The following is a 21,209-nucleotide window of genomic DNA, read 5'->3' on the forward strand; positions in this document are numbered from 1 at the left end:
CCGTAGTGCTTGTGCGGGTGACATGAGCTCAGCTTGTGTCCTTTCCTTAATCTCACTTTTCCCGTCCAGTTTCTTCTGTCCCTGTAAATAAAAGTTGCAAAATTGCCAAAAATATAAAAAAGATCACTGCTAGAACTGAAAGTGAGATACTGTAGTTTATGTAGACCTCACCATCTCCATTACAAGTAATGCTCTTATTATGTGAAAATGATTTACAATATGTTGTAAAGACTAATCTGGAAAAAGTAAACCGTATGTATTTCAATTGAAACTTTTTCTTTTTAAAGTTGTAATGTAGAATGGTTCTCTTCACAATTCACCTCAGTTTTACTGTAAATGGTGTTTAAGAATAAGTTTAAGAACATTTGTGTTAGTTTAAATGTATTACCTTTTATATCAATTAAAATTATAAAATATGTATTTACTTGTAAGTTTATTGAAAGTATTAGTATTCATTGTCTACATTCTGAGTCTATTATTCTATGGACTATGAGCAGATGGAGGCAGAAGCCTGTAAACTGGATTTACTCAATTATTGTTTTATTTGTTTGTCTCATTATTTTGTCTGGTTTTGGCACTCATGATCCCAGCGGATCATGCTTTATGTAATTTTTTTGTTTAAAATTATATGATTACACAATGCCAAACTAAAATGCCCTGTCCTCTTATGAACACCAGATAACTTCATGTCGTACTGAATCCTGTCTTGTCTTTTTTTTTTCAGATGTTTTCCTTCCGCCAAGAGATCCTCTTTAACCTTTTCTTTAACGTTCCTCACTCTCCAAAACCACGGATTGGCATTGGACGTGTGAACTAAAGTCTTCTGAAAACCACCTTCTGCAAATATCCAAACATTCTTTGTCCTCACCCACACCAGGAGAAGATGGACAGTCCACCTAAGTTAGCCGGGGAGACTCTTATTGTCCACCACATTCCGCTGGTTCACTGCCAGGTTTCGAGCTCACGACAATTCTGTGGTAATCCGTTGAAAAGGAACAGTAATCCCTTCAGCTGCCCGGAGAACCTGGGATTGATTCGGACAACCTCCCTACCTGAGAGAGACATTCTTCAGCGGGAGGCGTTGGTGTACAGCAGTCTCATACAGACGTCAAGCAGCAGCCTTAGCTCTAGTGACACTTTTGGGGATGGAGGAATGAGAGGAGGAGAGAAACGAGGAAGAGGAGGGAGAGAAGGGAGTATGGCAAGCGACACTTCCTCTTTCACCTCAAGCAATTCCGAAGATCAGGCTCAAGGCTTGCCAACGAAGACAGGTGAACGGCCAAACTCGAGACGTAACCCCTTTCTGCTCAACACTGAAGATGAAGATGATGAGGATGAAGACAATCTGAATGGATATTTGGAAGACTCCTCTTTTCACCTGCATGGAAATTTGCATGAAATCTCAAATTCAGTGCTTGCAAATGAAGACTTGCCCCCTTTCCATCTACATGACTTTGGGTTCACCGCTGAACCTTTTCTCTTGCATGGGTCTACAGAAAAACAGTGGTGTTCTACAAATGGGTCTAGTGGAGAAACAGAGACCAGAGACCACACAATAGGTGGGACTTTTGATTTGTCTACTCATATGGAGGGCCTGAACTTGCTGAGATTAGATAGCCAGCGGCGCCACGGAAGCAGTGGTTCCACCCTTTCAATGGACTGTGGTGAGCAAGAATGGGGTGAGGATGATGATTATGAAGACCATTCCATGCAGGGCGGTAGAGGAAGTTCAGAATGTTCCAGTCTGGCAGCACCGCACTGCTCCTGTTGCAACCTTTCTCAGCCATACCCTGAACCTTTTCAGGAATCCTTTTCTGAGTGTCACCAGGGCTACGGCAGTGATTCCTCCTGCAATAGCTCGGATGGAGTGCTGGTTAACTTCAGCACGATTTTCAACAAAATGAACAATGTTGTCCCGGCCAAGCCATTGCTCAATATCAATAGTTCTGATGAGCAATCTTGTGCCTCATCTGTGTCTGGGCTCATTGAGATGTGCGGGACAGAATGTAGCAGTGGACATGGAGCTTTCTACCTGGACTTACACACGTCCCCGATTGAACCCCCTCAGCATCCTTCGGCCACTCATGAACATGCAAACTCTTCCTCTGTATCTCAGCCACAAGGTGCCACTATTGAAGTAGATGCCAACTGTAACTCATACCACAACCTCCTTGGAAGTGAGGGACTGTCCTCTGCTGAAACCTCTGCCAATGACCTCACCTCGTGTCTTCAAAGCCAAGCTCGCTTGGTTGTAGCAACACAGAATTACTACAAGCTTGTGACGTGTGACCTTTCTTCCCAGTCCTCTCCCAGTCCGGTGGGATCATCGGTCACAAGCTGTTCAGATGAGCACAGCAAAGGAAGCCCTACTCAGCCAACAGAGTACTTCCTATTTCAACAAATGAAAGAGGACGAAGACGAGGAAGATGCAGAACTGGTATATTATTTGCTTTATTTGGTGTTGACTTGTTGTATTTACAATTTTGTGCCATGCCTCATTCTGTACCTCATAGCAATTTGACACTACCTTGAACATTGTATCTTTTTCTTTCTTTTACCAGAATGAAGAAAAGGATCCAACTGAGATTGACTCTACCCATGAGAATGTAATTGAGGGGCAGGTGTATATCAACATCTCCCCACCTATGACAGCCTGCAATTCAGTTGGTGCTTCAGGGAGCAGTCGACCTCTTTCTCGCAGCTACGATCGTATCCTGGACAAGTCTCCATCTCCTCGCCTTGGATCCTTGGAGCGCATGCTCAGCTGCCCTGTTCGGCTCAGTGAGAGTGCAGCTCCAAGCCCTCCTCCTCCACCACGTGTCACTTCTTTTGCAGAAATAGCAAGAAATAAGAGGAGAACTGGAGGGTCACCATCACAGAGGGGTGGCATGGAGGCCACGTCCACACACTCTCACTCTTCTGGAGAGTTCTCGCCCATCCTGGAAGGCTTTCCGCAGGGTCAGAGCCACAGTTTGCCACCACTCACTCGATGCCATAGTCAAGGGAGCTGTGAGCAGACTCGAACCATAGCAGAAGGTAAGAGGAAGTTATCTCCAATACCTTCTAAAAAAGAGGATTGTTAAATTGTTAGGATGGTTAAAATGTTGTTTGTAAAAGCTGTTTTATTTTGTGTTGTTTTGTGGATTGACTTTCTTGGTTGATTTTGGGACTCCTTTTGACTATTTGTTGGTTGGGGAGTGACACATTTTTATTTACTGTGAACATTTCTCTAGCATTTCAAACCTAGCTAGTAAGCATTGTGTATTAGTGATTGCCCTTAACATGATTGTTTGCTTTATTATCCAAGCCAATTTGGTTAGCATCTGCTAAAAGCATAAATGTAGCCTAAAGGTACCACTGTTTCTCCTCTGGCAAGTTGCTAGGCTGTTGTTAAGAAAGAGTTTTTAGCACGTTGATCTGCGGTTACTAGGGTGTTCTGGGTGGTTGCTAGAGCATTGCTATGAAATAATTGATTGTTCCTTACTGGCCTTAATCAAAATAGTCCACTTAAAGTTTCTGATATTCTAGTCTTCTAGATGTTGTATGACTTTGAACCCAAAATGTAAATTCAGTCATTGTTTATTCCTCATGTCTTTCCCAAACCATATGACTTTCCTCCTTATAATACAAAAATATCTCCAGAATCTCCTTTAATTTTCTGTGGAGGAAAGGATGTCATGTGGGTTTGGAACAACATGAGGGTGAATGAAATATGACATAGCTATGCCTAATGTTTGGGTAAGATATTATTTTATATATGCCTTTTTTTATATATAGTTTGCCATGTGAAAATCAAGTCTAATACATTAGGAAAGTAATAGCTAATACTAGCTTAGGAAAGTAACTATCTTCTTCAAGCTGCATTATTTAAGGTTTATTTAATGTCTGTAGCACAAGTAGTGCATGAGTTGCATGCTAAAGTTTAATACTTTAAAAGCAAGAGAAATAGGCAGTGTTAGGCAAGCTTGTGTTGTGTTACTGCAATGGATGTTAATTCTCCTTAATGCTGTGCTGCCCCTGCTGGCTGTGACTGAGTACAGCAGTGTTACTAAGAACTCTGACATATGAGTATCCAGTCATGTGGAGCCAACAGTTTGCGCAATAGCCGAGTGACGTTTCACACACACTGTGTGCCGGTCAGAGCACACACAAACACACATACCCAGAGGTGTACACAGAGGAGCTTCATAATCAGGCTGTTTTAGACATAATATCCTGGTTGTTTGTGTATATCTTTTGGTCATTAAGTTTTTGGAGCAGTGTTTTAAGGTATGTGTTTGACCGAATTGGATGTTTTTTTTAATAGGCATGGTTCTGTTTCAGTTTCATAATACGACTCTGTTGTCTCCTTTGCTATTGCAATTACTACTGCTGAGTTTTATTCCAGCTGTTTTAAAATGCTGTGTCACTGCCATAGCAATTCTCGTTTAAATTTAGGTCAGATCATTTGCTTCATATTAGAATTATATTTATCTATGACATTTAATTTTTATTTATAATGATATAGATATGGTTCATGTCTGCATTACTGTCTTGAATGCTACTCTGCCATAGATTCTGACGCTTTGTTCTTAATCTTTATTTCTCTTATTTTCTCTCGAACCCCTCTTTACTCTGCTTGTATCTCTTGTCTTTCTACCCCTAGGTGGCCTGTCTAGCTCCACGGACTCCTCTCCAGTTGTAATTCGCTATAGCAAAAATCAACGTCCGACCTCATTGCCTATTCAGCCCTTCACTTTCCAGCACCAGTTTGGAAAACCCCAGGCGAAGCCTATCCTTCCTCTTCTGGACGGATACATCAGCCATATGCAGGCTCGAGGGGCTGCAGCACCTGAGGGTGGTGAAGATGAGTCAGAAGAAGACCACAAGTCATTTCACGACAACTCCAATGCACCTACAACAGTGCGTCCATCCCCACTGGGCAGTTACTCCCCTGTTCGCCTCCAATGTGCACCCACCTCTTCTGGAACCTGCTCGACATGTACTCCGACCCCGGGTGGTCCGAGGCCACCACGTTCTCTCTCTTGCCCCATTTCTGCGGGTCTTCTGCCCCAGCATACCCCAACTGGAGTGGCCATACGTACAGAGACTCCTAAAATCGCTCCCTTACCTCCTACACCGCCTCCACCTCCGCTGATGAAGCAGAGTCCACTGATGCCTGCGTTGCCCACTAGAAGTCACTGTTTCCACCGTGGCAATTTGCCGACGCTTCCCAGCTCTTGTCTCAGTCCTCTTGGACAGTTGGAGCCAGCGCCACAGGAAGAGCCGGTGAAAGTTTTACCAGCGTGTGTGACACAGCGACAACCTAATGGTAGGTTCGGAGCAAAAATGAGTTAATTCAGACACAGTTCTAGATACTACTGTGTTGTATATGATTTTATAAATGAAATGTTATGAAACTTGAATTATTTTATAACATGAATATGGTTTGCCTTGTTTTATATATATGTATATATATATATTAGAGTTGTCAGACAGTACAGACTTCAGTACCAAGTTGGTACTGAAATTTTAAAACTATTAAGCGGAACCGTAAACACATATAATGAGCACGTGAACACAATGGCCAATCAGAGATGTCTGTAATTGGCTTCAATGATCAACGCACGGGAGCGTTTGAGAGCACACGGAAGTGTTTGAAAGTGTTTTATAAAAAGGGAGCGGGAGCGTTTGAAAGCGGTCTGCTTTCAAATGCTCCCGTGTAAGCGCTCGGTAAAGAGCGTCATTGATGTATATTTACAAAATGTTTTTGAAGCGCTGATCATTGTAGCCAATCACAGACATATCCAATGAGCGTGTGAGTACAATGGGCAATCAGCAGTATTTATGATTCCGCTCAACAGCGCTCAGAGCATCACATTATTTAAATTTCAGACAACTCTTTTTGACAACTCAAATACATACATTATATATATATATATATATATACAGTATATATATATATACAGTATATATATATATATATATACAGTATATATATATATATATATATATATATATATATATATATATATATAATTTTTATTTTTTTGTGTGCTTCTGAATTGTATAGGGCCAAAAGATTCATACATTTCACTATCTGAACAAAGCCTTAGCTCCCATACTTAGACCTTGGCTTTTCTTTCCTTCAACTGCTGGTAACAACTTCTCTTTTCTGTCCCTCCTGCTCTCACTTCTTCCCATGCTTTGCATTGCATCACTTTGGCAATTCAACAATTTCATCTTACCCTTGTGTCTGTTTTTTCCTTTTTTCTACTTTTCCCTGTATATGTACGTCCATCCATCTTACTGCCCATTCACCAATACTTCATTCTTTCTTTTCATTTTCCATCTATCATTTGCCGCCATTCCCTTTTCCTTCCATTTTGCCTTCCAGTGCACCACCTCTCCCCCCAGGCACTCAAATGGAGAGAGTACAGGCGTAAGAACCCTCTGGGTGTGGAGCGCGGTAAAGACGGCCATCATTCTCTCTCTTGTGCTTTGGAAAACAAGACACCTGGAACCCGTGTCATGCGACGCAATGTGTTTGATTTCCCTCCAACCAACCAACCACTCAGCTTCGGCAGACTGAATGGTGCTGAACCAATTTCTGTCACCCAATGGGCGTTTAGGGGGAGGAGCTGGAAAGGGGGCTGGGGTGGGGGTCATTTTGTTTGTAGTTAGTGAACACTTAAGTTTGACAATGACGTTTTCTTTAGTCTGTTTTATACAGCACACTGTCTGTCTGTCTGTCGTATGTTTGCATTTATCTAACTGATGTGTTTTTTGCTTATAGGTCAGTCATTGAGGCAACTGCCCCAGTGCTACAGCGACTTTCTGCCTGATTATTTCTCTCAGACAGAGCGCCCCCCAGAGGAATTCTGCTTATCTCCTGATGCTAATACTGACGAATCCATTTCTATAGACCTGTTGCAGAAGAAAGGTGTGTGCTTTTTAGTTTCTGTGTAGTAACACTTACAGTGGCTCAGCATAAGATCATTTTTGCATTCTAAACAATGTCCAGATTGACCTTTATCTCCATGTAGTCATTTATACAGCAATATAATCGCACATCTGTGGTTAATATGAACCTTATCGTTGTGGTGAGCCCTTTAGCACTTAAATGAAGTATAGGAATATTGCAATGCAGTACATACATCACTCTCACATATGAATCTGCAGTAAATGTTAAGTGTGCCCTAGGGAGTAGAATTCAGAAGAGATCTAGGTCTCTTGACGTTGTTCCCACTGGGTCCTCCTGTCAATCAAACATTGGCCCATTTGCTTTTCTATCATCTCACAGATTGACAGGTCCCATCAATGAGAACTGCATTAGCGCATGACAGAGTGTGTGTTTGTGTGTACATGCTCTTAGTTGGAGTTTAATTTTATTAGATAAATTAAATAATAGAATATTTTCTTTATGCCCTTTTCTACTAGGTTTGGTGAAGGCCATAAACACAGCAGTGGATCTGATAGTTGCTCATTTTGGCACCAGTCGGGATGCAGGAGTTAAGGTACTATATTAGATTTAAAATAACAGAGTTAAACTCAATATACTTGAATAAATTGAAGGGTCTCACTAAAAGCTTTACCCTCTGGTCCACTTTCACTCTCTCTTACAGTCCAAATTGGGTAATAGCTCTGTTAGTCCAAACGTGGGTCATCTTATTCTAAAGTACCTGTGTCCTGCCATTCGTGAGATACTGCATGATGGACTGAAAGCGTATGTACTGGACCTGATCATTGGACAACGCAAAAACCAGCCCTGGAGTGTGGTCGAGGCCTCCACACAACTCGGTATGAGAAGAATGGTGATGATGATGATTATTATTATATGGATGAGGATGAAGGAAATGATTTATGTTTATCCTTTCTGTCCTAGGTCCCTCTACAAGAGTTTTGCACAGTCTATTTTCTAAAGTCAGTCAGTATTCTGAGCTGACCAATCACAGTATGAGACTCAATGCCTTCATCTTTGGCCTGCTAAAGTAAGCCTCTTTCATGTTTCACTTTCCTTTCATCTCCCTGCTTTCCCTTTCACTCTTTCTAATCACGTTCGTCTACACACTGCTTATGAAAGCACATTTTTGTACCTTTCATCATTTTTGCTTGTTAAAGCATTAACATCTAATTTACTTTTTTAATAAACATTCTTTATTGTGTAACACGTTGGATTCCTGTCAAGGTTTTCTTGTTGAATATAACCTTTCAATTGGAAATGCGTCACATTATGGAAGCAAGATTCATTGTGAATGTTGACTTTAAAACGGACCCTTGGTTTCATCTGTGCTATTTGATCCATTTTTTTATTTTTTTTATTTATCAAATATTCTGAGGTCACAGTTTGAGAGCAAACAGTATTTGTTGTTCTGAATAAGGTTACTAATTCTCAGATTTGATAGTCTAATAAGCACAACAATACAAAACTCTTAATATTTGGTGAAATAGTACATTTTTATTGGAACTACTCCTTTTTTATACCATATTTTAGATTTTGGCATAATATTTTTAATACATTTTGCTGCCTTCCTTTTAGAACAGTCTTTGCTTTGAAAGTATACTTATGATGTCTTAAAATGGCGTCTTGGTAAGCATCTAACTAGGTTTTGGAACAGATCGACAGTGTATGATCTTTATCCGCACTGTAACAACAAGCCAGTCCTAAAAACCTCAATCCATGCTGCCTAAAGCTCTGCAGTGTGATTCAAGAAGTCTTTAGAAGTCTTCAAAGGCTCTTTTTTTGGGGGGGTGGGTGGGGGTCTTGACATAGTCATCTCAGCTCCTGTGCAAACTTCCTCTTTTCCACTCCCATTAAAATTACATTCAGACACAGCGCTTTGATCATTGGTTTCAGTTATGCATTCTGCAGCATTCTGATCTCCCTCTCTCTCTCACTCTATATGTCTGTCTCACTCTGTGATGTGGTCACTCTGCTTCTTAAGATAAATACAGAGTACAGTTATCACGTTCAAGGCTCCTTGTTGTTGCACTTGTAGTATTTCACTTGTTTAAAGCGGATTTGTCTAGTCCAGGGGTCTTCAACATGGTGTTCGGCACCCCTAGGAGGTCCACAGCACTACTGCAGGGCAATTCTTTTTTTTGTGAACACATTTGTGTTACATAAACTGTCTATAGCTAGTCATAATGAAGCGATGCCTTAACATGTAATTTTGAATGTTAGTAGATGAATAAAACATTATCCAGTGATCTAATACTTTCATTTGTAATATCGGTTAAACACATTTGTTATGCCACATAACAAATTTACAAATCTCATCCTTGTATATAAACACACACATATATGTATACATATATATTATCCTGACAAAAAAATAATGCAGCAGTTTCCACAAAAATATTAAGCAGCATAATCTTTTTTTATCTGTGATGATAATAAATGTTACTTGTACACCAAATCAGCATATTTTAATGATTTTGGAAAGATCCCGTGACAATAAAGACTGATATTGTTGAAAATTCAGAGGAATTGTTCACATGAATAAATGACATTTTAAAATGTATTAAAATGGAAAACAGTTATTATAAGTTGTAATAATATTCCACAATATGTGTGATTTTTACTGTATTTTTGATCAAATAAATACAGCCTTGGTGAGCTTAAGATACTTCATTCAAAAACATAAAAAAACTCCAAATATAATGGAAAAGATATATATATATATATATATATATATATATATATATATATATATATATATATATATAAAAAATGTTATATATTAATAAAATTGTAAATTATAATAAAATGTGTATTAAAAATATAAGTAAATATAAAAATATATGAATTGTATTCTATACATGTTATCATAGGCTGGACTTACAAATACAGTAGTACACAACTCAATTTTGCACAATTTTTAACAGTGGGTCCCTTCTCTATGTTCAAGGTTGAAGACGCCTGGTCTGGTACAAGTGTATTATTATTGTTATTATGCAGTAATGTTCCAGGTTTGAATTTTATTCTACCTCGACTGTTTTTCAGCTTGCGATCTTTGGAATTCTGGTTCAATCACATTTATACACATGAAGGTAGGAAAATGAACTTTTCTTGTTCGAGCGTAGTTGGCTTGTTCACAGTAATGGTGATGTAGAGCCAAGATTTTCAGGTTTCAGAATACTCTATTGCCAGCATAATTCTAATAATTAGTGGGGTTTTTTGTGTGGCTGTCTGTTTTTTCTCTCTCCGGCATGACTCCTCAGACATCATAGCAGCACACTACCACCCATGGGGTTTCCTACCCCTGTCTCAAGGGGCGTGCCAGCCACTGTTCGAAGAGTTGCTGCTCCTGCTTCAGCCGCTGTCACTGTTGCCCTTTGACCTTGACCTGCTATTTGAGCCACACCAGCTACAGAAAGGGGAAGAACACCTGAGACGCAAAGAACAGCTGTGCTCTGCACGCCAAGGCCTCGACCAATCAGATCGCTCCACCTTCCAGCTTATGCGTGGCTGTGGAATGTTGGAGTCTGGTGCACAGGAAATGGTAATGCTGCCTCAGAGAGAAAAATTCATGCTGAGAGAGGAGGACAGCCGGCTTAGGACGGATGGAGTGACATTAAAAATGAAACGAGATGGGCGGAAGAGTGGAGCAGAGCGTGAATCACGGGATAAGGAGGCTGGAGTTGGCAAAGAGTGTTTGAGGAAGAGTGACGCAGGGCAGATAGAGGGCGGTGGGTGGTGTGCTGGCAGGATGAAGGGAGTTGGAGAAGATTGTGAGAAGGAGAAAAGGAGAGAAGGAGATGGAGCCAAATTGAGAAACCGACAAGCTGGCTGGTGGTATCAGCTGATGCAAAGTTCACAGGTTTACATTGACAACTCTGCCGAGGGCTCTAAATTTGTGAAGTTGGAGAAGAGGAGGAAAGGTGGCATTGAAAGTCACCGGCAAAGCCATCCACCTACTAGAGAAGGTGTGGTTGAGGGGGCTGAAGCCATTCAACAGATGGATGAACAGGTGGAACATGGTCGGACCAGCTGTAGCAATAATAATAGTGTTGGCAATGGGGTCCTCCACCAATCAGCATTGTCAGAACCCACCAAAGCTGCAAAGGGGAAGCCATCGTGGATGGGAAGTCCACCGGAATCAGTGCTCACTGAGCTGAAGAAGAGCAAGGAGAAGCAGCTAGAATGCCAGGATGCCTATGAAGGGGTTCTGGCCCAAGCAGGAGCAGGGGAGGATGGGTCGGCACAGGTGCTCCGCTGGGGGCGGCTGTTTGGAGCTGGAAACGCAAGCAAGATCGAGAAAAGTGAGCAGAAATCAGTCAGGAAACAAAGGTGAGTTGGCAAACATCCACCTCTTTCCGTTGGAGAGAAATCAGTCAGCATGTTTTCATCAGTCAAGGCCTGTTCACACACCAAGAACGTTAACTATAAAGGTAACTATATTTGCGGCCACATCAACATACGATAAGTGCATGCTTTAATGTCTGCCACATTAAATGCTTGGGCTCTTTATGGGATGGGTATTGATTGATCAGCTGGAAAAAATAGTTCTGAATTCCAATCATATTGTTTCTCTGTGTCGTTATTGTTAAAGGGGGGGTGAAATGCTCATTTTCACTCAATCTCCTGTTAATCTTGAGTACCTATAGAGTAGTATTGCATCCTTCATATCTCCAAAAAGTCTTTAGTTTTATTATATTTATAAAAGAAAGATAGGCTGTACCGAGTCTTTCCGCAAAAAAACGAGCGGCTGAAGGTGGGCCGTGTGGGCGGAGCTAAAGCTGTGCTAACGCGCCGAGCTAACAACACAGAGACATTTGAAGCAGTTTTACTCACCGCCCGGTTCCAACGCACGACCGCGAACCTTTATCATTGTGACTGCTCGATCCTTAAGCATTAGACGATCTGCAAATCCGTCGATCTGGGCTTTGTTTATAAAACAAGCATCGTCGAAATGCAGGGAACAAACAGTCTTGCACAACCTCCGTTGATGCTCTGAAAAAACAAACTCCATCCACTGATCCCTTAATGGGTTCTTTGGGAATCTGTGCAGGGTTGTCTTGCCCTGGCAACCAAAAACCCACTTCTTTGGTGACATTGACTTCCTAAAGCCGAGCATAGCGCTTTGATGGGCGTACTGCTTTCGCTCTCTCGCTCTGGTCTACGGTTGCGCGCGCGCCCGCGTCCTTCCGGAGAAGTGCCCTTAGGACCCGTATAAGGAAATTCCGCTACATCTGACGTCACACATGCCCATACTCGAAAAAAACTTTCCGAAACTTGTGACAAACCGGAAGGAGCATTTTTGGAACAGAAATACTTTGTCCATGTTTAGCATGGGAACCCAACTCTTTAACAGTGTAAAAAACTCAGTATGCATGAAATAGCATTTCACCCCCCCTTTAATGTTCAGGTTTGAACTCTTGATATTCTCTTAAAATTAGAACAATAATTCAAACTTTATAGTTATTGGTCTTGGTGTAAACAGGCCTATAAAAAATCACAAATATGCTGTAAATGAAGTTGTTCCATAACTGGGTTTAATTTCCTTCAACTTATATCCCTCATATATATATTTTTTTGCCAAACTTCAATGGCTTTGTTTTCAGAATGATTTAGTTTTACACATTGCCAGCTGCTTACAACACTTTTTACAAGGCATTTTTAATATAAACTTTGCTAACTTTCTACCTTTTCTACCTACATGTTCTCAGATTGCCATCTGGTTGGTTGAGTCTTGACCGTTCTGTTTTGGATTTGGTGGCTCAGTCTGTTGGAGTGGGGAAAAAAGCAGAGCAACAATCGCTCACGTTTCAAAGCCAACAATCCCACCTTGGCCCAACTAAACAAGCACAAACACAGGATCCCCCAACACAGAGACAAGCCCTTCGGTAATGTTGGTAGACATGACTAGATTTGTCATTATCTAGAAACAAGGCAAGGCAGCTACAGAATTAGCTTAGGTTTTAGGCCTTGATTTAGGCTGCCTAAATGAATTCCACAAACATTGTCACTGTCATGACGCTCAGTAAACATCTTTTTTTCAATCATCTGCACACAGGTATCAACGCCTATTGCTTCTGTGCCACTTTGTAATGATAAAACACAGATAAAATAGATTAAAAAAAGATACAAATAAAAAGACCAATTACAATTCGGTATGCAAATATTACAATGACGTTACTGGTGTCAGTGAGATTTTTTTCATTTAATTTATTTTAATATTACATTTCTTGTATTATAGATACAAAAGTCAAAAATACATTGCACAACAAGACTGAAATGATCAAAGTTTGAATCTGTTTGTTTAGCGCTTTGAGATTAATTCCCAATTCCCAAAAACGCTTACACAACAACGATGTACTAAAAACAGAAACGTTTTTCCTTTTTATTTTCCACGTACAGACGACAATGTTGTCAAAACGATCCCCGTTCGCACGGATATAAAACGACTAAAAACGCTGCCAGGCCAGTAGGTGGCGATGTCACTTTGTTTGTAAAGAAACACTATGCACCTATAGACTGAGCATGTAACATTCATGTGCATGACCTCACCGTTTTTAACAAATTCACGTTTTTGTAGTTTACACAGACGATAATGGTATTGTTTTAAAAAAAAAAAACGGCACTTTGAAACCCGTTTTCAAAAGTTTGTGTTTTCAGGTCCCCAAAACGCCATTGAAATGCAAATGAACTGCCAAAACACATTAAAATTTTTCTGTTTTTAAGTGGAAAATGGTGTCATGTAAACAGCCCCTAAGAGGAAAAAAATTGAATGTTTGATGAATATTAAGAGCTGTCTTGCAAAACAGTGTTTCTAAGAACATATAGTGTAATTATTTGAAAATGAAAAGACATCACTGCTATACTTGATTAATTATCTCAACTCTCTGTCTCTATCCCTGTCTTCATCCCTCTGTTTTCCATCTCTTTCAGTGAAGTGAAGGCGTTATGCCATCATATTGCCACAGAGCCAGGCCAGCTCAGTTTCCACAAAGGTGACGTGCTGCAGGTGCTCAGCAGGGCAGACTCTGATTGGCTGCTGTGTGCTCTGGGCGACACACAGGGCCTTGTTCCCATCATATACGTCACCCTGATTGAGGACAGTCAGGAGCGCTGAAACTCATAGGCTCTGAAAGAGACGGGTGCGAGATGAGATGTGATTGGGGACAAAGAGGAGGGTTACTGCTTTTCTGAATATAAAAGCTGCTGCACAAGAGACGAGTCTGACGGATTCATTTTGTGCTTGCATGCGTATGTGAACACCAATACACACACACACACACACACACACACACACACACACACACACAAACATCACACTTTGCTGTTGTGAAAGCACCCTCTTTGTTTCAGTGAACAGCAATGATCTAACCAGTGATTAGAAAGTGTAGATCTAGTTTCTGATTCTGAGTAGTGAAATTGTTTGCAATGAGCCATCAGGTTTTGCAAAATAGCTTGTAATCATAAATGTCAATAGCCTTTTAAAAGAACTAAAAAACCAAATGAAGTTGTTAGATGACACTACTGGCGCTTATGCCTTGTCTTTATTAAATACTGTATGATTTTCTGTAATCTAGATGTTAGCCAATTCATGTGTTGCGACAGACAGTGTGTGCACGTGCCCTTCAGAGGCCACGCGTAACCTGGAGGTCATTCGTGAACATCTCGTTCTCACTCGCAAATAACCAAATGAAGAATAGTACATCACTGATTAAGGGACATCTTGGTTTTTACTGCAAGTACACAGGAATTAAAACGATGAAAAAGATACAAAATTTTCCAGCCTTATACGACAAGGGAAGTTAGCCTGTCCAGAGGCATTTTTCTCTCCGAACCTGTTCTGCTTTGATAGGTAAACTGATATACTACTGCTATCACCACAATCTCTGGCCCTTCATTTCATTTTTTTTTTCACCAATAAGGGATCATTTACAGCAAGATTGTTTGCATGTGATGGAGTGCACCACAAATGTTTTGCTTTTCTGATACTTAAAACGATTTGAAGAGATGAAATAAGCTCCATCTTTAACCTTAAATGTAATATATTCCTTCCAGTAACAGCCTTTTGCATAATCAGGAGATACAGAAAGGGAAGATATGTCTACTTTAGATTTTTCTTATTTTTCTTATTTTTTGGGGGGGTTTATGGAGCTTTTGAATGCTTTTTGGGCCGGCCTATATTTATTAAGATTGATCAGTTTGTATAAGATGAACAGATGGATGTATAGATAGAATGGGATGGATTTATAGAGTTTTATGTATGTGGTTGAATAAATGACAAGCAAAAAAAAAAAAAAAAAAGTTTAATGGGGTTTGGTGGCAGATTCCTTCCCCTTTAAATGTATTAAATCATGAGAAGATTTTCTCCAACTAACAATGTGATCAAGCTTGAATATTATCCACAAATACTTGGACAAAAAGTGACACTGGGACAAGGCTGGTGAAATACCACACAAAATATTGCATTGTGGTACCATATTGTGCATTAAGTTATGGCCATTTGATGTGCTAAATTCAACTCAAGGTGAGGCCTTATGGAAGGGAATGTGTATTATGTATTTTATTACAGCATTAAATTATTTCAGGACTTGAGGATGATCAGCAATTTTATTGAAAATGATCTCGGGCCCTCTATGACACTTAATATGCTTTTGCTAAAAGTAATATATAAAATCATATTTTGATTTGATTTTTTCAAATTGCTTTGAGTCATCAGTAGATGATTCAGGATGTTTTTGTTAAAACAGTTTTATGATTGTTTATTATTTTCTGTTAAAATACATTAGTCATTATTTTGTGTATTTGTAATTGTAAATATGTTGCGTTCTCATATCCTCAAAAGGAAAATGACATTATTGACTGGTTATTAACAGCTTTTAATGCTAACAGTTAAGAACGAAAACCATTCAGATGTACATTATGTTGTTATGGGATGTTATAAGTAGAAGAAAATGCTCTCACACAAAAAGCTGCGCAATCTAGATTGTAGTGCTGCTGCTTTAGGTCAATCTTGGTCACTTAAGGTTTGTCTGCTGGTCTTCCAAATACGCTTTGCTTTTCACTGAATCCCACCTTGTAAATATAAGAGAAAGGGAGAGAGAGAGAAAATGAGAGAGAAATAGCTGTCCAGTGCCTTTTTGAACCAATGTGTCTGCTAGTGAGATTCAAGAGTGTTTCCTCACAATTGGTTGGTGCCATTTCTTATGTATGAGGTGGGAGTTAAAAGAAACTGGCATCTGTTTTGGATATAGCCTGTTGTTTCTTTTCCATGCAGATTGTTAGAGGATAAACACCAGTGAAAGAGGAAGGCTTAGTTGGGAGGTTAATGTATGTTTGTGCAATGTTCTTTCTCTCTCTGTCCCTATCTCTATCTGCTTTGATCGTCCCAATATTTCTGGCCTGTATATACTGTATGATACCTGTAGCTCACCTGACTCTCCTGTTGTTCTCCTATAACATTACCATAATGTATGAATATCAATAACAAAGTGCTCATGTGAACACAGATGCAGTGCGTCCTGTCTTTTTTCCCCCTCATTTTGAGTTTTTGAGACATACTGTCTAAATAAGAACAATCTTTTATTGTTCTCTAAAAACAAATGATTTGCATTTTACAAGATCCATGTGTCACTTGAATCACAAAACAGTTACACTGATATTTCACTGATGAAGTTCATGTTAATTCATAAATAATTTTGAAGCAAGTATATAATTTGGCTGTTAGGGACATTTCTCCACTTAAACATGGATCAGAGTTTCACACTACGCTTAACCTTTGGTTAAGGCACTTTTAACCCTGGGTTAAGCATAAGATAGGCCAGAATATGGTCATTTATCTTAATAATAATATTTACAAGGGGAATTATTTTTGGTTCATTACTTGAACATGGGTACAATGAGTGTTTTCAGTGACCCTGACCCCTGTAAAAATAAAGTTACCGTAATAAAAAAAAAAAAACGATGATGATGATGATTATTTTAACTGATAATATTTTAAAATGTATGCACCTCTATACTAGTGAAGACATTTTTATTATTAACAAAAAAGAAGAGTATGTTACAAATACTACAGTATACAAGAAAATACAACAAATGTAACAGTTGCACACTAGGGGGATTGATGCTTTTCAGGAAGACATCAACCAGTCCTGTACAGCATGAAAAACGTCATGCGATGACGACACACGCACCAACATGGACGAATGAAGAGCGTCAAAACAAACTCCATGCATAAGGTATGGAAAAACAGACATGTAGTTGTAAAGCAAACTGTGCATTCGACTACAGGTGTGGTGGTGATGTCGAGGAGGTAGGAGCCAGTGATCAATGCGAGTGTACAGAACATCACGAACGAAGTCTGCTAAAACATCACGTGCCTGTGTTGACAAACAGTATTTTTGGAACAATGTGACAACACTTAACGTGAGACTCGTTTGCAGGTAAAGCGGGATTTTTTTTTTTTTTACAGACGGATTATGTAAGCTTTTTTTGTCAGATAAAGTCCCTCCCACTTGTTGTTTATTGCCCTGCAGAGACAGACTAGAAGTTATGAATCATACTATGGGTGAGGTTAACGTAATGAATATTAAGGAGGCTGCGTGATATTCGCCCACGGTAGGCCTAAGTTATACAACGTAACATTTATGAATTAGGCTAGTATTGATAAGGAAAGATGCAACAATAGCGTGACCTTCTGATTAATATTTATATGAGACTTCGCATAGGAGTATTCGCCAATTCGTAACTGCGCTACTAGGACAGTTAACTGACAGCACCACTGTCAGTCGACTCGTCATAGCTATTTTCAGACGAAAACCTATACCACGTTCACAAATAGCAGAAATACTGACTTTATTTGAGTATTTTTAAGTTTTAGCCGTAGCCTCTAAAGCAGTAGGCTGTAGAAATCACTTGTGTCTTTTCAGGTTCACAGTATGCTTACTTTTGTTGTGCCCACTGTGACCTGAGATCGGTGCGATAGGTTCGGTTACAAATCGCACGTGTTGACCTTTAATGTTGTTGTTGCTATATTCATTGGTTGTTTGTGAGAACTATCATTACCTCCCCCTCATTTCTTACCATCATGGCTGAACTTTCCCCCAGATCCCACACACACACAGTGTCAACTCTGTTAAATGGCAGTGTGCTGGCTGGCTGGCTGGCTGTACTTGAGTTGTGAAGAGAAGAGCATTGAGTGTGTACGCATTCCAATACCAGAGAAGGCCCGGACTGTCTGCTTCAAAGGTTTGAGCTACATTTATCTATTCCTAACAGTTTTACTTTATCTACAACTTTGATTTCATAATTGGTTGATAATTTATTACAGAATATGGTAATTATAAATGTAGTCTGCATGTGGCTACTTTTTTATATAAAATGTTTGCGAATCTGTTTACATTCCTGATTGTTGTGTAGGCATGTAAAGTTAGTGGAGAGTGTTTGAAACGGTTGCTGTGAGAACTTGATCACTTATTGTAATACTATTAGTATATTATTGTCGAAATTCATAATATTTTAAATTAGCCTTTAGTTTTATATTTTCAGTTTTCATTTTGATTTCAGTTTACATGTTAGTAATTTTATGTGCTTTTGTCTTTTTTTTTTATTTACCTTTAAATACCTTCATGTGTTCTACTTACCTTTTTTTTATTTCAGTTTTAGTTTTAGTTATTTTACTACTTCAACTTAAATGTATTTTATTCCAGTTATATGCTAAGGCAGCATCATTTTCTTTTTTTTCATAATAATAATTTATATATATATATATATATATATATATATATATATATATATATATATATATATATATATATATATATATATATGTGTGTGTGTGTGTGTGTGTATAATATATAATTTCAAATATATATTTAATTAAGCTTATTTAAGCTATATATCTTAGCCATAGCTTTTAATATCATACAAGTGAAGCAGATGCACATTTGGTTGCATCATAATATTGCACACTGATGCCATCTAGTGTTGTGCACACTTTTGATAATCTAATGTTTTTTTTTTCTTTACAGTTAAACACTTACAAAACTCATGACAAAAATAAAAGGGACCATCATCTCATCCTACAAGTACGATCAAAATATATATTTAACCACTATAATGGGCTGTCAGCTCTTACTCTTATCGTCCATTTGAATGCATCATCGAAGCCCACGGGGTAAGAGAGATGCCATCACAAACACCCACCACAGACTGTTCAAGGGAACAGTCTACTCCAATTGACCCTAAATCAGCAAGCGCCTCAACAGGAAATAAGGAAATTCCTGCGTCAACTACAAGTGATCACACTGACCAGTTAGAAGTCACAGAAGAAGCTGTTTCCAACACTTTGACCATGAAAAGCAGTACTTTATCCAATAGGCCCAGGTTTGGTGCCGGTGTTCAGGCTAAAGAGAGACTGAAGTTTATTCTAGGAGCTTCTGAGGATAATTCCTCTGATGATGAGCCTTTGGTTCTGGGCCAGGCCACCATACTTCAGCCCGCAAGCACAGAGACACCAAACCCAGTACCTACCATGCCATCAGAAGTGCCGTCACCCCCGAATCCATCAACCTGTTTGAGGTGAGCATCTTTAGAGATCTTTTAATGTTGTTTAAGTGTATACATGGCCGGTCTGATTAGGTTTCAAGCTGCAGATGTGCTGTTGACGTGACATATGGGTTTTGAAGGTGTGCAATGAAAGAAAAACTTGGCTTTACACAAAAGGAAAGGTTTAGAATTCTATTGAAATCAGATCTTGAATTCAGTATGAAATGAATGCAAAAAGACTAGTGCAAATTTTCCCTTTGGGGCTTCAATATGACTCACAATCTTCGTTTAATAGTTAACTTTGCTGTCTAGCCCTTACATTTGCTTTTAATATCGGTAGGGGACACTATGCACCACATGAGAGTCCAATGTCAAACAGGACAGAGTAATGGACCAGAAGTACAGCCATATGGTCATTCTCAGCACACTCTGTGATCACGTGACTTTCTCATGCTTGTCACCTGTTAAAGTGACATGCCACACATTTCAGTACTATTAATGGAAGCAATGCTCCCGATGTTGACTTACAAAGTCATTCTCATTGCGTTTCAGTGTAAAAAACATTCTTCCAGATTGTTTCCAGAGTCAAAATACCCTAGACGTATATTTAGGGTTGAGCTGGGCCGAGATGTTTTGATGTTGTCTCCTGCTATTCGTGTGTAACCCGAGGGTTGTTGTTCTCCTCTTCAACAAGTCACTTACTTGACAGGCTCAATTGGCTGGACTCCCACAGAACCAATGGATAAAGGTTGATAATCTAGAGCAGGACATACGCATTTTGTTTTTCTCGCAATGGAAATTAAACTTGAAAGGCCAAAAGGTAAGCTCATTCTTTTGGTGACATTTGTCTAGTATGTTAAGCAATTTGGCTAAATGTATTGCAGTGTGCTGTTGCACAAATGTTTGCTCAGATTGTAGGTTATATAGCTTTCAGAAACTTGTTGTTTAACTGAGATTTTGCAAGAAATTTGACTTCTTTGCAGTAAAAACAATGACTATCCATGCTAGGTTTATTGCATGTTTTTCTTAAACAAGTGGTGGTGAATGGAGGTCTTCATTGACATGGGGGAGGGTGCATGAGAAGGAGGGAGCTAAAGAGGAACAAGGAGGGAACATAAAAAGTGTTAGCTGTTGTTTTTCATCTCCTGCGTTAATCATCTGATACTTCGCCATGGACGGAGAAGGAGGGCAAACACTCAACTGGTTTCAGTGCCTCAAGAGGTTGGTAACAGACCAAACATGCACTTTGTTCTCCTGTTTCTTAGTGGACAGTATGTTCTTGGCAAGTGTAGCATACTGGAAGAAAAAAGGGGTGTAGTTTCTGTTGTTGTTCCTGGTAGTGTAGCGTAACAGCAGCGTGTGAGTTTATCTAAGTGCACAGTAGTGTTAGAATAGAGTTTTGGAATGCAGAATGTAGGTTGCATTTCAGCAAAATCTTGCACAAATCTGTTCAAACTGTGCATGAAGTGTTAGTACGTAATTTAACATGATGATGTTAGCATGTGTCTCTCTGAGATCATATAAGCTTTAGGAGCAGAGAACAAATGAAAACTGGAGAGATAACAGCAATGTTTGAAAAGTTCTCCCGTTGCCATATCCAGTTCTTCAGATAACAGTAAAAACAAACACATCTGCTTATCGTTTGTGGGCAGTTTAGACGCTGGATAATTGAAGACAGAGAGATTATTCTCAGAATGTAGCATAATTGTCAAGAAAGGATTTTTGC

At 39.4% G+C, this 21,209-nt stretch overlaps 2 protein-coding genes across 6 annotated transcripts in view; both read left to right on the forward strand.

The window, feature by feature from the left end:
- The first annotated feature begins 740 nt into the window (after positions 1–740).
- Positions 741–15,223, forward strand: rusc2 (RUN and SH3 domain containing 2). Its single transcript, XM_081365648.1, has 11 exons — positions 741–2,437; positions 2,562–3,036; positions 4,646–5,311; positions 6,776–6,922; positions 7,420–7,496; positions 7,605–7,779; positions 7,865–7,970; positions 9,986–10,032; positions 10,204–11,272; positions 12,652–12,828; positions 13,874–15,223. Exons 1-11 carry the CDS (start codon positions 884–886, stop codon positions 14,055–14,057), a joined length of 4,677 nt encoding a protein of 1,558 aa, XP_081221774.1. The 5' UTR covers positions 741–883; the 3' UTR covers positions 14,058–15,223.
- Positions 15,224–17,094: 1,871 nt separating this feature from the next.
- acacb (acetyl-CoA carboxylase beta) overlaps positions 17,095–21,209 on the forward strand; it is a 28,166-nt gene continuing 24,051 nt past the window's right edge. For 2 of the 5 annotated variants that reach the window (XM_081367069.1, XM_081367071.1), the window contains exons 1-3: positions 17,095–17,175; positions 18,044–18,184; positions 18,967–19,516. In XM_081367069.1, coding sequence (XP_081223195.1) covers positions 19,122–19,516 — 395 coding nt within the window. In that variant the 5' untranslated portion in view covers positions 17,095–17,175; positions 18,044–18,184; positions 18,967–19,121. Of the gene's footprint in view, positions 17,176–17,238; positions 17,380–18,043; positions 18,185–18,966; positions 19,517–19,987; positions 20,304–20,580; positions 20,705–21,209 lie in introns of those variants that run through there. The other 3 variants (XM_081367070.1, XM_081367073.1, XM_081367072.1) reach the window with 3 other exon arrangements.

This window comes from Scardinius erythrophthalmus, assembly GCF_964197995.2.
Source record: "Scardinius erythrophthalmus genome assembly, chromosome: 5".
Taxonomy (NCBI): Eukaryota; Metazoa; Chordata; class Actinopteri; order Cypriniformes; family Leuciscidae; genus Scardinius; species Scardinius erythrophthalmus.

Excerpts from the sequence above, each read along its gene's own strand:
- rusc2 (XM_081365648.1), top strand. The coding sequence starts at position 884 with ATGGACAGTCCACCTAAGTTAGCCGGGGAGACTCTTATTGTCCACCAC. Across the intron at positions 7,780-7,864 it reads CGAGGCCTCCACACAACTCG|GTCCCTCTACAAGAGTTTTG; the intron begins GTATGAGAAGAA and ends TTTCTGTCCTAG. Across the intron at positions 12,829-13,873 it reads ACACAGAGACAAGCCCTTCG|TGAAGTGAAGGCGTTATGCC; the intron begins GTAATGTTGGTA and ends CATCTCTTTCAG.